This window comes from Ornithodoros turicata, chromosome 3 (genome assembly GCF_037126465.1).
Source record: "Ornithodoros turicata isolate Travis chromosome 3, ASM3712646v1, whole genome shotgun sequence".
NCBI classification, from domain to species: Eukaryota; Metazoa; Arthropoda; class Arachnida; order Ixodida; family Argasidae; genus Ornithodoros; species Ornithodoros turicata.
The window spans coordinates 37,448,923-37,462,788 of NC_088203.1; the positions used below are offsets into that span (position 1 = coordinate 37,448,923).

General features: G+C 49.0%; 1 protein-coding gene across 1 annotated transcript in view; it reads left to right on the forward strand.

Annotated features, from left to right (window-relative positions):
- The window catches only part of LOC135389324 (cation-independent mannose-6-phosphate receptor-like), a 121,580-nt gene extending 110,300 nt beyond the window's left edge, over positions 1 to 11,280 (forward strand). The window contains exons 41-42 of the mRNA XM_064619387.1: positions 3,245 to 3,314; positions 10,004 to 11,280. Of these exons, the coding sequence (XP_064475457.1) occupies positions 3,245 to 3,314; positions 10,004 to 10,114 (181 nt within the window). The 3' untranslated portion in view covers positions 10,115 to 11,280. The remainder of the gene's footprint in view (positions 1 to 3,244; positions 3,315 to 10,003) is intronic.
- The last annotated feature ends 2,586 nt before the right edge of the window (positions 11,281 to 13,866 follow it).

The window sequence follows — 13,866 nt, forward strand, 5'->3', positions numbered from 1 at the left end:
GCTTTGTAATGCATCCGTTTCTTTCGTGGCGACATCGTGGCAGCGTGTGAAAGCGTGGCACAGAGAACAGAAACAAAACACGCAAAGACATGCAAGCACGTGTTGTTGGTCTTTATGCTGAAGGACAGACATCACGTGACGCCAGTGATCATAGCGGTGGTGCATCATCAATTCCCTTTGCTGCTGTATAATCGCATCACCACTCGACTGGTGTTGTCATGCACACGCAACTTTGCTCCATGGCCCATCAAGTAAATGTCAGGAGCACCGAATTCTCTGTAATCGCTCGAAATTCTTCCGAATTAGCGAGCATCCATTCTTATAATTTTATATGCATGTTTGCCAGGACCTCGTGGGCAATCCGGAATTATGGAGGGTTGTATTAATGAGTTTTGACTAGTAGGTTGGCTGACAAGTATAGTACAGTTTCAAAGCTGTCAGTGTTTTTTAGATTGCCTTGGCATATAAGTTAGAGGACCACGGTGAAAGTGCAGACTAGTACCTGGTGGAATTGAAGCAAATTTTTAAATTGCCTGAAACTTTTACGACAGCAGGGTGACAACATCTGTTGACAAATAAATAAATAAATGCAGGAGAGAGAGAAGGTCGGATTAAAGACAGTCAATTTCACCGTGTGCTTCCTACCTTTAGGCATGCTCAAATTCAAAATGAATCGAGCAAGTTGGTACTGTTCGTTTGAAAGGACATGTCGTTGGGCCTGTTCATACTGCATGACTGACCTAAAAGTGCTAGAAACACAAGATAAAGCAAACTGACGAAACAGAGAACACGGAAACACACTCTCAACAAACGTTTATTCGCAGCACAGCCTACTATTTATACAAATGCAAAAATACATTTCTTTATCTCACAAACGAACGGTAGGACAACTTCCACACAAGAATTTGGAAATGTGAGTAAGTTGCCCTTCTGATGCTTTGCGTTATAAAGATCTGGATTTTTGCATTTGTATAAATTGTAAGTATGTGCTGGTAATAAACATTTGTTGAAAGTGCGCTTCTGCGTTGTGTGTTTCGTCCGTTTGCTTTGTCTTGTGTTTTTAGCATTTTTGCATCACTCACTAATTATTGATTGATTGATTAACTTCCTGAGGAACTCGCACTGTCACGCATAAGCTCTGTTCCCGAATGAGCCAGTACTTTGTACTAGATTCATATTTTGGTTGGTGAAGGGAAAGAGCTTCACAGAAGATGCTCGAAATGCAAACAAAAACACAAACTGCTATCTCTAAGCTGCCGCTTCAAACAGCCCCAGGAAGCTTGGTACACTGAAAGGAAGTCATTAGCACATTGAACCGTCATTCATGCACGTTCCGGCTCGTGAATTTGTCGAGTGCATGGGCTTGATTTTTTGTTTAATGTTTTCAAACTGTAGAGGAACCATTGAAACCCTGCTACATGGTTTGTATGTGAAACACTGTGGGCCTGGCTTGCCAAAGCACACATACCACCTGAACAGTTTCACAAACCAGTAACCGCTTCAGATTTATTTCAGTTTGAGTTCAGTTCAGCTGTAGAATAAATAACTTCGGTTGGGTTCGGTTTCAGTTAAAGTAGCAGAGAAGTCATTTTTAACACCCTGTTTTCTTCCTATAAAACTGTTAAGTAGGCCAGTAAGATGCGCCATGCGGAGTAATTCACACCACAGAGTCATAATTATCGCAGAAATTGAATTTAAACTACGCCGCAAAAAGCGACCGTGCGCAACAGTGGCGAAGAGCAGTACCAGCCTGTGACCTGCCTGGAACCTCGCGCTGACGCTATAAGGAGAACGCTCGCTGATTGGACTAGAGAAATGTTGTCTGCTACTCCGCTGTCGTCTGCTACTCGGCTCTTTGGGGTACTGATAAAGCATTTCTCCTTGCTCGGTAATGCTTCGGACGCTCCTTCTATCCCCAATTCTCCGAGAAAACTGGCAAAACAGGTTTACGGCAGCAAAGCGACAAGGCGCTGACACCCACTGACCGGCGAACCAAAACGAGTTCTCCTTATACCGTCATCGGTGACGTGGCATCATACCTTCTTCTCCTCGTTATACCCGATGTGGCAAGTTAGGGGTGAATGCGCGGAGCCATGCCTATGTGAGGTTTTTTTTCTGGGAAACAAATTGCACACATCAAAACCTTTCGTGCTATGCGGTAAAATGGCACACAAACTTTCATCAGATGTCTTAGTCTGAAAACTCTTTGGATGGCCCTCTGTACTCCTTTAATAAAAAATAATGATTTTTAGCAGTTTTCTGTTCAGGTTCAGCTCCAGTGCCAATCCCTGCTTCTTAATGCACATTTTAAATTTTATTATGTTAAGATGGGAAACGTTTAGTGTAATTTAGCTGTTACATAAGGAGCTATCATTCATTCTTGAAGTAAGGCTTAAGCACAACTTGCATGGTACATGCATGTGCATGTACAACAAAAAAGGCAAAGCTCAGGTGATACAATCAGGAAATTGGAAAAGTGGGAATTCATCCCTTTCTGCTTTTTGTTTGTTTGTTGGTGTTTGTGTTTTATGGTTGCAAACAAGTGTAATTTTTGTGGGCAGCATATTTCTCAAGTAACATGGCAGTGATGAGGCCAGTGATGCACAAAAGAAACAAAACTCTCGAATCTCCCAACATCCAGCAGAAATACTGTTGCTTTGAGAAATGGTCTGAAATATTACATGCTGAAATACATTGGTTCTATTGGGGGTGCACCGGATGGCTCAAGTAGTGCTGCCTGAAAGTCAGTGTGGGTCTCTATAGGCCATAGAAATAGGTTGCCAACTGAGCATGAGCCTGCTGTATTGGCTCCACTTCTCATCAGCGTGTTTCACATAACATGTTGCAGTGTGCTTGGTGGGTGCTGGTGGCGGGTGCAAGCTAGCTGCTGTAACAATAACTTCATTTTGAAATGATGAATATGGAGTTGTACCTCCAGGGGCAATACTCTGCCCCATTGCTGGTGGGAATATGGGAAATGAAATGATTCAATGTAGATTCAATGTTGATAGCATTTTCTTGAGGCAGAAAGCATTTTCTGGAGGCATTTTCTTGAAGAAAGAGCTCAAAGCTGCAAAGCATCAGTTTGGTCCTGTCTGCTTTGTGTTATCTCTCATACCTTGGTCTCGAGGAGATGTTACCAACATCGATATGTTTGTTTGGTTGTTATTATGTGTTTAGTGGTTGATTAGCCTGCACTATCCCATATTGCAGGTCAACTGATCGCTCAAATTCACTTTTCCAGGGACAAGATCAAGTCCATGATAGGAAGAGTCCTTAGGAGGGCACCTATACCTCCGTACCACTACTCTAAGGTATGTCCACCAGGGAACCTAAGACCACAAGCTTTGATGTGCATACATTCCGGCGCAACCTTGTGGGGGCCTTGTGAAGAACCTAATGCAAACGCACATAACAGGTTTATGAGCCCTGAGATACTTTGATGGTTGCCTCCAAAGTAAATATTGTCACGAAGCAAAATGAGCCGGCGAGTCGAATAAACAGCAAACGGTTTATTAAACTACTTGGTAGCAAAAGCACAAGAGTGATAGCTCTCTGAACACAACGGAGTCCAAAGAATGAATGCATAGAAAGTCTAGAAACAGCACGTGCGTTTGCCACAGAGCAGGCGATGTGTCTGGAATCTTCTTGCTTCTTCTTCAGCACGTGCCGGGATGAGCTGTACCGTTTCGTGCCTGCCCTGGAAGTTTCTCGAAGATGATCCGTGGCATTGCCCCCTCCGTAGATGTGGCATAGTCTCGATGCCGTTCTTTGCTTTTTTCTGTTCTTTTTTTTTTCTCGTCATGTCTCCTTCCGACCAGTCTACAGCGCTACCTGCTGTAGTACGGCTTGAGTCGAACGACGGAACTATTTCAGTCCTCGGGGCTCGTCGAGAGGGAGCGCTGCCCTCGGGTACCACTTCGTAATCCAGGTCTCCAATGCGTCGAAGTACTTTGTAGGGACCGAAGTACCGCTTCAGTAGCTTCTCGCTCAAGCCTCGTTGTCGAATCGGCGTCCAAACCCATACCAAGTCGCCTGAACTGAAGCGTACGTCTCGTCGGCGCAAATTGTATCTTCTTTCATCGACTCGTTGCTGTTGACCTATCCGTAGTCTGGCCAGCTGGCAGGCTTCTTCTGCTCGCTGTGTGAAGTCCAGAGCATCGTTTTCCTCATCACTGGGATCATGGGGCAGCATCACGTCCAGCATAGTCGATGCGTCATGGCCGTGTGCAAGGCGGAACGGTGTGAATCCCGTCGTTTCCTGGACAGCCGTGTTATAGGCGAACGTGACGTAAGGCAGTATTTCAACCCATGTCTTGTGCTCGACGTCGCCGTACATCGAAATCATATCGGCAAGGGTTTTGTTTAGGCGTTCGGTGAGCCCGTTCGTCTGCGGATGGTACGCCGTTGTTCTCCGGTGAGCGGTGTGGCTGAGTCGAAGGATTTCTTGTGTTAGCCTGCTTGTAAATGCCGTTCCCCTATCGGTGATTAAGGCCGTCAGAGCTCCGTGCCGTGGTACGATGTTCTCAATGAAGAACTTCGCCACTTCTGTTGCTGTGCCCTGTGGAAGTGCCTTAGTCTCAGCATAGCGTGTCAGGTAGTCGGTGGCGACGATTATCCAACGATTTCCGGAAGACGAACGTGGGAAGGGCCCGAGTAGATCCATCCCAATCTGCTCGAACGGCGCCGACGGCGGTGCGATTGGGTGAAGGTACCCAGAAGGTCGTACCGGCGGCGTTTTTCGTCGTTGGCATTCCCGGCATGTCCTTACATAGTGGTGGACTGTTTTGGCCAATATAGTACTTTTCCCTTATACGGGCCAGTGTCCGGCTGTACCCCAATTGACCTGATGACGGTTTGTCGTGGCAGGGTTCAAGAATCTCGTGCCGTATGTATCCTGGCACAATGAGAAGCCACGTAGCGCCTTGTGGTGCGTGGTTTTCTTTGTAGAGGACACCATTACGTAGGGAAAAACTTGGGAGTGATCTTCTGAAGACGGAAGCAGGGTGTCTACCAACCTGGAAAACAGGGAATTGTCAGGGAATTTGGCTAAAAAGCAGCTGAAGTCAGGGAAAATCGCAGACAAGTGCCGTGATGATGCACGGCGAATCGCGAGTGCCGACCGGTGGTTGAGAGGTGATGCCGCAGCAACGTTACTGCCAGTAGCAGTTCACCAGTATGACAAGCTCTGACGCAGAAAAGTAGGGTAGCCTCACTAATACTTAATAAATGGTCTGTTTTATGTTGGATCTGGTATCAAAACGTATGAGCAGGCACCAAGTTCCCTTTTGTTTTTGTCAGGGAATTCGCTTGAAATAGTCAGTGAAAACCTGGAAAAGTCAGGGAATTTGAAGGCTGCAGTTTGGTAGACACCCTGGGAAGGTACATCGTCGGCGCGGCCCTACAGATAGTCGACGAGTGTCTTCAATTCGGGGTCGTTGTACTGCTTGAAAGACATAGTAGTCGCGCTCATTTGACTGAGGAAGGAGTCTTCGTCCTCGTGACCATTGTCCAGTCACTGGAGGGGTGCTCGGGACAGGCAGTCGGCGGCGTGTTTTCTTCCTGACCTGTATGTGATGGTTACGTCATACTCCTGTAATTGGAGGCTCCATCTCGCTAGGCGTCCTGATGGGCCTCTTAAACCAGCTAGCCAGCACAGAGAATGGTGGTCTGTTACCACCTTGAACGGCCGTCCGTACAGGTAGGGACGCAACTTTGTGATGGCCCATATGAGTGCAAGGCACTCTTTTTCGGTCGTCGAATAGTTCTTCTCTACCTTGGTTAGCGTTCTGCTTGCGTAAGCGATGACACGTTCGACGCCATTGTGAAGTTGAACGAGCACTAGACCTTCGTTGCTTGCGTAGGTGTGTATTTCTGTTTCGGCGTTTGGATCGAAGTGGGCAAGCACGGGTGCGGTCTGTAGACGCGTCTTCAATTCATCAAACGCCTGTTGCTGAGCTTCACTCCAGATAAACGTGGATTCGTCCTTTGTGAGGGCATTCAGGGGTGACGCAATTCTTGAAAAGTTTGGAATGAACCATCTGTAGTAGGCGCAAAGGCCAAGACAGCTTCGAACATCTTTCACGTTAGAAGGAACTGGGTAATTTGCGATGGCCGCCGTCTTCTCGGGGTCGGGGAGTACGCCGTCGCTGCTCACGAGATGGCCGAGAAATCTGAGTTCCTCGTAGCCGAATCGACACTTCTGAGGCTTCAACATCAGCCCTGCAGTCCTGATAGCCTCTAGTATTTGCTTCAGTCGTTCAACATGTTCTTCGAAAGTTTTTGCGAAGACGACAACATCGTCGAGGTACGCCAGGCAGGTTCGCTACTTCAACCCGGTGAGAACTGTATCCATAACTCGCTGGAACGTCGCTGGTGCTGTGCACAGGCCGAAAGGCATAATCTTGAATTCGAAGAGTCCATCCGGAGTGACGAAGGCAGTTTTCTCTCGGTCCCGTTCGTCGACTTTGATTTGCCAGTACCCTGTCTTGAGACCCATGGAAGAGAAAAATTTTGCGTTTTGAAGGCGATCGAGCATGTCGTCGATGCGCGGTAACGGGTAGACGTCCTTCTTCGTTATCTCATTGAGTTTCCGGTAGTCGACGCAGTACCTGAGTGTGCGGTGAATGGGACGGGCGTTTTCGTCGACGATGATGCGGTGCTTCGCAATGGGCGTTTGTCTTACTTTCGACGATGCAGCAAAGCAGTCACTGAAGTCGTTGAGCATCTGGAGAAGGGTTTGCTTTTGAGTTGTATTGAGTTGAGGGTTTACGTCGAAATGTCCGTCCTCGTGTTCCGCGGTGACCGCGATGCGAGCAGTGTCCATCTAGCAAACATCCGTGGTGGAGTATTGGTCTACGATGACAGCTATCTTTGTGCCGTTTGCGAGGTGTTGTGGCTCCGGGCGAAAATTTTTGACCAGGAGTTCGACTATTCCGTTTCTTACGTGCACAGTTCCTCTTGCTATCCCAATTCCTCGTTCAAGGAGAAGTTGCGTGTTGCCTTCCGCCAACAAACAGCCAGCTGGTGCTCTGTTGCACGTAGCGGTCACAAGGACTGGCACCAAGGGAGACAGGTTGACGTGCTGACTCGTCACGGCAGTTATGTCCGTGTTTGCGCGCTTCTCTGGTGTTATTCGTGCTCACCACTTGTCTTCCACAGTTTCCGGCGTTTTAAAAGAGAACTCCATTTATGAAGTCGATGACTGCATCGTTTTCGACTAGAAAGTCTGTTTAAAGTATTACATCCCGTGGGCAGTTCGGCGGGACGGCGAAGCTGACGACGTACTGGATGTCACGCACTCGTATGACTGCAGTGCATCGGCCAGTCGGTGTTACGACGTGTCCACCAGCAGTCTTGATGTCAGGCTCATCCCACTTCGTTTGCACCTTGCGAAGCTTCTTAGCCAACGTACCACTTATAACGGAGTCGTCAGCTCCAGCATCGACTAGCGCAATCATCTCATGGCCGTCGATGAGTATTTTCAGGTTATTGGTAATTTTTCGAGCGTCGTGGCGGTGCTGCGTTGCTGTTCGTCGAGTTGGAGGAATTGTAACTTGTCGTCGGTCCGCAGCTTCACCCCCTGGAGCTGCAGTTTTCAGTTTTCCCGGTTAGGGCTGCACCACACAGGTCGTCTTGCCGGTGACGGTGAACGTGCTCTTACTGGCGACCTGCTGCAGTGGGGGACGCTCGGGAACAGGTCGCGTCGTGAGCCAGCAGAAGCATTGTGCTGCCGTAGGTAGTCTTCAATTGCGGCGGGGCGACTACCGCGCTGAGGGCGGGGGGCGTCGGGTGAAAATCTGGGAAAGCCAAGGTGTCGGTAGGGACATCGGCGATAGACGTGGTTGGCCTCTCAGCAGAGCGGTCTGAAGTCGGGAGTCCGCCAAACGTCCGTTTTGCAAAACGGCGGAGAGCGTGGCAGGACGCTCGGAGTAGGTTGGACAGGTCGAGGAGGCGTCCAACGGTTTCCGTAGTACGGCGGACGAGTAGGTGGCACCTGTCTCAGAGCGGCGGCGTAGGTTGGTCTCGGTACTTGGGCGTCGGGGTTGACGATGTCTGGATTGCCTGCTGAACCTCGTCCTTGATGATCGCACTGATCGAAGTCAAAGGGTCTTGAACCTTCTCAGGACAGAGGAGAGCTCGTACTTCTTCGCGTACCACCTCTCGAATCGCTGTCTGAGCGATCCGACGTCGAGGCCAGCGGTCGTGGAGAAAGCCTTGTAGCCCTGGTGTTGTTGGTCTACGGTAGCGCGAGAGAGCAGGGCCCTCTCAATGCTGACGGCTTCGTCCAGAAAAGCGTCTGTCGTGGCAGGTGGATTCCGGGACAGGGCGCGAAAAATTTCTTTTTTTACGCCCCTCATGAGTCGCTGAACCTTCTTCTCCTCGGATGCTTTGGGGTCAGCTCACCGGAAGAGCCGCAACACATCTTCGACGAAGCCAGTAACGCTTTTGTTTGGCAGCTGGATCCGTCTTTGGAGCAGATGTTCAGCGCGTTCAGCTCGTTGTTGAAAAGCGAACGCCTCGCGGAGTTTGCTTTTGCAGACGTCCCAGGACGTGAGCGAAGTCTCCCGGTTCTCGAACCATGTCTTCGCGGTGCCTTCCAGGGAGAAATAGACGTTGACGAGCTTCTGGTCGTCACTCCAGTTGTTGAACTTGGCGATCCGCTCGTTGTGGTCGACCCAATCGTCCACGCCATCGTAATACTCGCCGCTGAATGTCTTCGGCGACCGTGCAGGGGCTATGGGCGTGGCAACAGGTTGCGCCACTTGGGTGCTGGTCTCCGCAGTCATCTTCTCCTCGTGTTTAGGGGGTTCTAATGGACCGAATTCTGCAGGCAGGCCAAGCTGTCTTCTGCTTCGTCACAGTTGGTCTTCCAGGCCGTTGAACAAGGGTTACCCTGCACATCCACCAGAAATGTCACGAAGCGAAATGGGCCGGCGAGTCGTCCAATAACAAGCAAACGGTTTATTAAACTACTTGGTAGCAAAAACACAAGAGTGATAGCTCTCTGAGCACAACCGAGTCCAAAGAATGAATGCTCCAGCTTGGAGCGCACAAGCATTTAAGCGTCGCGCCGAAAAGTCTAGAAACAGCACGTGCGTTTGCCAGAGAGCAGGCGATGTGTCTGGAATCTTCTTGCTTCTTCTTCAGCACGCGCCGGGATGAGCTGTACCGTTTCGTGCCTGCCCTGGAAGTTTCTCGAAGATGATCCGTGGCAATATCTTGAAATCTTAATAAGTAGAGGTGAGTGCGGGTAAGCAAACTTGGACCCGCACCCACACAGTACCCGCGTGTGTGTGTGTGACCCGCAGGAATTTAATCTGGGCGACCCGCACCCGCAGTGCTGTCTGTATACTGTACCCACATTGGGACCCGCAGGGGGAAGTGAGCGGTATACACGTGCTCGGCCGCCAGCTCGAACCCCCGTTTTCTTGTTCACCCTCTGGGTGATGAAGATGACGATGTGGACACGATACACCAGCCTTACCCCAAATCTGTGGATGCGTTCCTTCTGTTCGTTATTGAACGTCCCCTCGTCCACTTTACCGCTGTTTCTATTTTAAAACAGTGGAAACAATACGGCACTGCTGAGCTCGCGTGTGACAGAGAGGGATCACTTAGTTGGCCATGAGTGCGGGTAATGCAGGTATACCCGCATTTTACCCGCTACCCGCAGCGATCACGAATTCCTACCTGCAGATCGTGACGATGTGCGGGTAACCCCCAGGTATACCTGCCCACACGCTCAGCTCTATTAATAAATGTCTCATATCTCCCGCATCACATGACTGCAGACATGGGGCAACGCCTAGTCAGCCACGACACCTCTCTGATACAACCAGTATGTGCTGCGACCACATCAGGCACTGGTTCACAACAGCTCTTTAGTTCGAACTCCACTTTATTCAAACAAATATTGGGTCCCCTTGGAGTTGGAATTAATGGGATTTAACATGTTTTTCCTTTTTATTTCTTTAATCCATTACTTTAATCCTTTTTGCAGACGGCATCTAGCGTTCATGCGGTACAGGAAGATGGTGACACAGTGCTTTTATCATCGGCTGCATTTGTGCCCTCTGTTGACGAACCCGGCGACGTGGACCCCATTGGCTGATGTTCAAGGCTCGGTCGTTGTTCCTTGGTTGTGTGTGGACATTTGACCAAACGTTGATGTTGTACAGTTTTATTTTATTTTAAGAGTTATTGGGTGTTCTTTTCCCAAAGTCAACTGTGATACAAAGGGACTGGTCTGTAGGGAGCATTCAACAATCCTTGGCACACCTTGTTTCATATAGGTAATTGTTGAGGCAGTTACCAAAGCATATTGCTGCAAAGTTTCCTTATCACTGTTGAGGAATGCCAAGAGAGTATATATTTTACGGAGCTGTCAGACCAAGGAAAGCCTGAGGAGTGCCTCTGTCTGCAAACGGGTTTACGAGCCACAAAAAAAAAGAAAGAGCTGTGATGCTACTGATAGCACCTGTGCGTGACATGTGTTTTGGTGGGTGCTACATTGTTGTTGCTCTAGTATTTGGCCCCGTAGAAGGTAGTTTTGTTCACGGACACCTGTGATAGATGAGTTGGCAGGGCACGGAGAAGATCCTGCGTGCTTAAAGTGAGCATGCCTGAACAAATTTACGGACAAGGATCTCTCGCGTACCTATTCTAGTTTTTGCTATATTATAGATTGCTCAGTAGCACTTAAGCTCTCAGGACCCTAATATAATGCGATTGAACCGGAGGTGTCCACTTTGTTGAATGACAGAACACATATGTATTAGATGTCCTATGGCCTGAAAGCACTAGTCCGACATCATTGTTAGACAGTCTTTGGACCGGTCGTCCGTCCTGGCACAAAGTGGCTGCATCAGGACACACTTTCATACACGCATGATATGTTCTGTTACCGTTCGTCGTCTGAATTTGTGTGTGGCATGTGATATATCGCGGGGACATCACATAACTGGAACTGTCGTCATAGCTGTAGACGCATTAGTGGTGTGCCTTTTTTTAGCATAACCAAATAGCAGCACAGTGCCTTGGGTCTAGTCGGGTAAAATGAGTTGTGCCCCAATTCCATTGTCATTGTTAGTTGTTTTTTAGTTCGAGTTTCATTTCTGTAACATTTAACGGTTCAAAGAGTTGAGTTGTCATTTTAATACGTTTAAATATTTCACGTTTATGCGTTTCACGCGATGTATTATAAAAACATACTCCTCGCATTAAATTATGTTTAGAGTTACACGACTAAGAACAATAAACTGGTATTGTTTCTCAAAATGTTAAGCCTCTGCTGTTTCCTTTATGCATCAATATGGGGAGGTGTTGCTCATCCTGTGGAAGACTGGATGGCCTACATGTAACCCACAGTTCTTCTCCACTGAATCCCTACAAAGTCGGCGAAATGTGAGCTTTCCTCATCTGCAGTACTGGCTGGCTGTCATATCAGTGTCCGTGCCACAAGTAAATGACAGGATGCACAGATGATTTGTTATGGTGTAACTCATGTGGGTACTTATTATGTGGATTCAAACCCATTTTATGGCAACTTATTTGTATAATATTAAGTACTGCATGTGTGCTAAAAATGGGTCATCATAAAAATTCAAAGGGCAGCAAAGCATTCTTTAAGCCTAGATGGGGAGAAAATCCAGCAAACAGTACCAGTCGGGGAGCAACTCCGAGAGCCGCTTATATTTCGAACTGGGATATCTCATGGACGTCTGGATTTTCAGGACTTTTGCCACCTTGTAGGGATGTCCCAAGTTAATGGTTTGCTCGGTTGCGAGATACTTTCTGGGGCTGTCTTCAGTGACATTGGATTTGACTCAAATTCCCAAGCCGAGCACTCGTGGTCATCATGAAATAACCTAACCGTCATCCACCAAAAGCAACGGCGGGCGGGCCTACCTGAAGAGTTGGGAATCCACTTACGAGTGGCTTTCTTACAACACAAGAACCGCCCAGGTGCATTGTGCTGTCTGCGTCACAGCCACGGACAGAAAATCTCCGCTACCGCACATCGCGAAACAAGGATTCATACATTGCGTTTGTTGAGAGTGGCTTCCACAACGTGTCATTACTGGCACGTGTCTAAGGCTGAAATAGCAAGGGCAGCCTGTAGGGGTGCACAGGTAAAAAAGTTCGCGGTGTGTGTTGGGGGGGGGGGGGGGGGGGGGGCTCTGGATAAATAACCGTCTGCATCAATGCCATACTCTGAGAATGAGTCATCCGACTAGGTGCTATCCGTGATACTGTACGTGCGGACCTGCTACGCGGAGAGTAACAGCATGCCATTCAGCAGCATTGCTTAGACGGTACAGGAAAGGACGTCGCTTTGTTTTTGATCGACGCGAGGAAGCATACGTGGCATGCCTAGGGTTGCCACCTTTCGTAGTGAAAAATATCGGCTGAGGGAGAGGAGGTGGAATAGAGGGAAAGGAGGAAATGTTCGCGGGAAAGGAAAAGTGGGTGAGGGGGTGGAGAGTATACTGAGAGAGAGAAAGAAAGAACGAGTGTACTCGCTCAAGACAACAATGATAATAATAATGAATGCCTAAGAAAACGACTGGTGGCTACGGAGTTGGGTCTGTGCTCCAGATTTATTCAAGCTGTAGTGGAATGTTGAAAGGAAAACTCTGTAAAAGCCCCTATGAAAGGTGTTGAGCCACAAATACCGGCAAAAGGCTGCCGGTGTCATCTTCCTACCGGCAGAGCGGGCAAACAACCGGCCTGGTGGCAACCCTAGGCATGCCTGAGCCATGGCCAGAGCACTTGACAGAAGCTTTTAGTGCAGCAAGAATCGCACCCTTTGCACCATTGCACTTTTGACGAGAATAAAAATATAAAGAAACGCCACCGCACGACACAGTGCATGCACAGGGGCGGATCGGGGGGGGGGGAGGGCGGCGGTTGTGATCGTCCCCAAAAAAAACGTCAGTTTATACATGGGATTACCCTCTCTCCGCTCTCCCACTATGCGCTCCGACAAGGAGCCCCCCCCCCCCCCCCCCCAACCGAAGGTCTGGATCTGCCCTTGGCCCGGTGCATCCATCCCTGTGCACTCGGTTTCCCAGTAATCATTTTGTTTCTGTCCCATTCTTCACTCACTCTGTGGTGCGGTTACACGTCCGCCTTGGAAGCTTTGTGGCGGCCCGTGGACAACGACGCGTCTCTACGGCGCTCTACCGGCGCCGTCCTAGTATGAGGCCACGCACATCTGCCCGCTGGGACATTTCATCACCACTGGACAGGGCTCGAACACCACCTCCTCTACAGCTTTATCACTAAAGCCCTGCCCTGCCCTCCCCATCCCTACACCTTGAAAATTGGGACGCTACGCCTCTGCCTGCGGGCTCTGGCTCTGGCTAGCGAGCTCGGTTTTTACTCTCTTCATGGCTGTTATGAGTGACCAGGGGATAATATACGTTTCTCTTGATGCGATGATTATTCACAATAATGACTTCCCAGAATTCATGAAAGTACACAACTACGCATTATTTCGCGATGCCTGCCAGCCCTCAACTTTGTGTGAACAGTACTTGAACACATAGGCGCCGACTGTGGGGGGCTTGGGGGCCTGACCCCCCCTCCCCCCGGAACTTTCCCATGGGGGGGCAGGCCCCCTCCGGGAAGTCTACCCAGCAGACACTCAAAATGAAAGTTTCGAGGGATATCCTAAAAACCGCGTGTTTCATGCGAGTGATCGTGAGAATCCTGTAAAAATTTGGCTCACAACGTCGCAACACGGAATTCCAGACACCCTGCCCGACCTATATACATGAAGGGGGGGGGGGCGTTTTGCCCCGGCCCCCTCCGACAGATTGAAAACTCTCCGCCTATGCTTGAACATCTATTGACAAGACT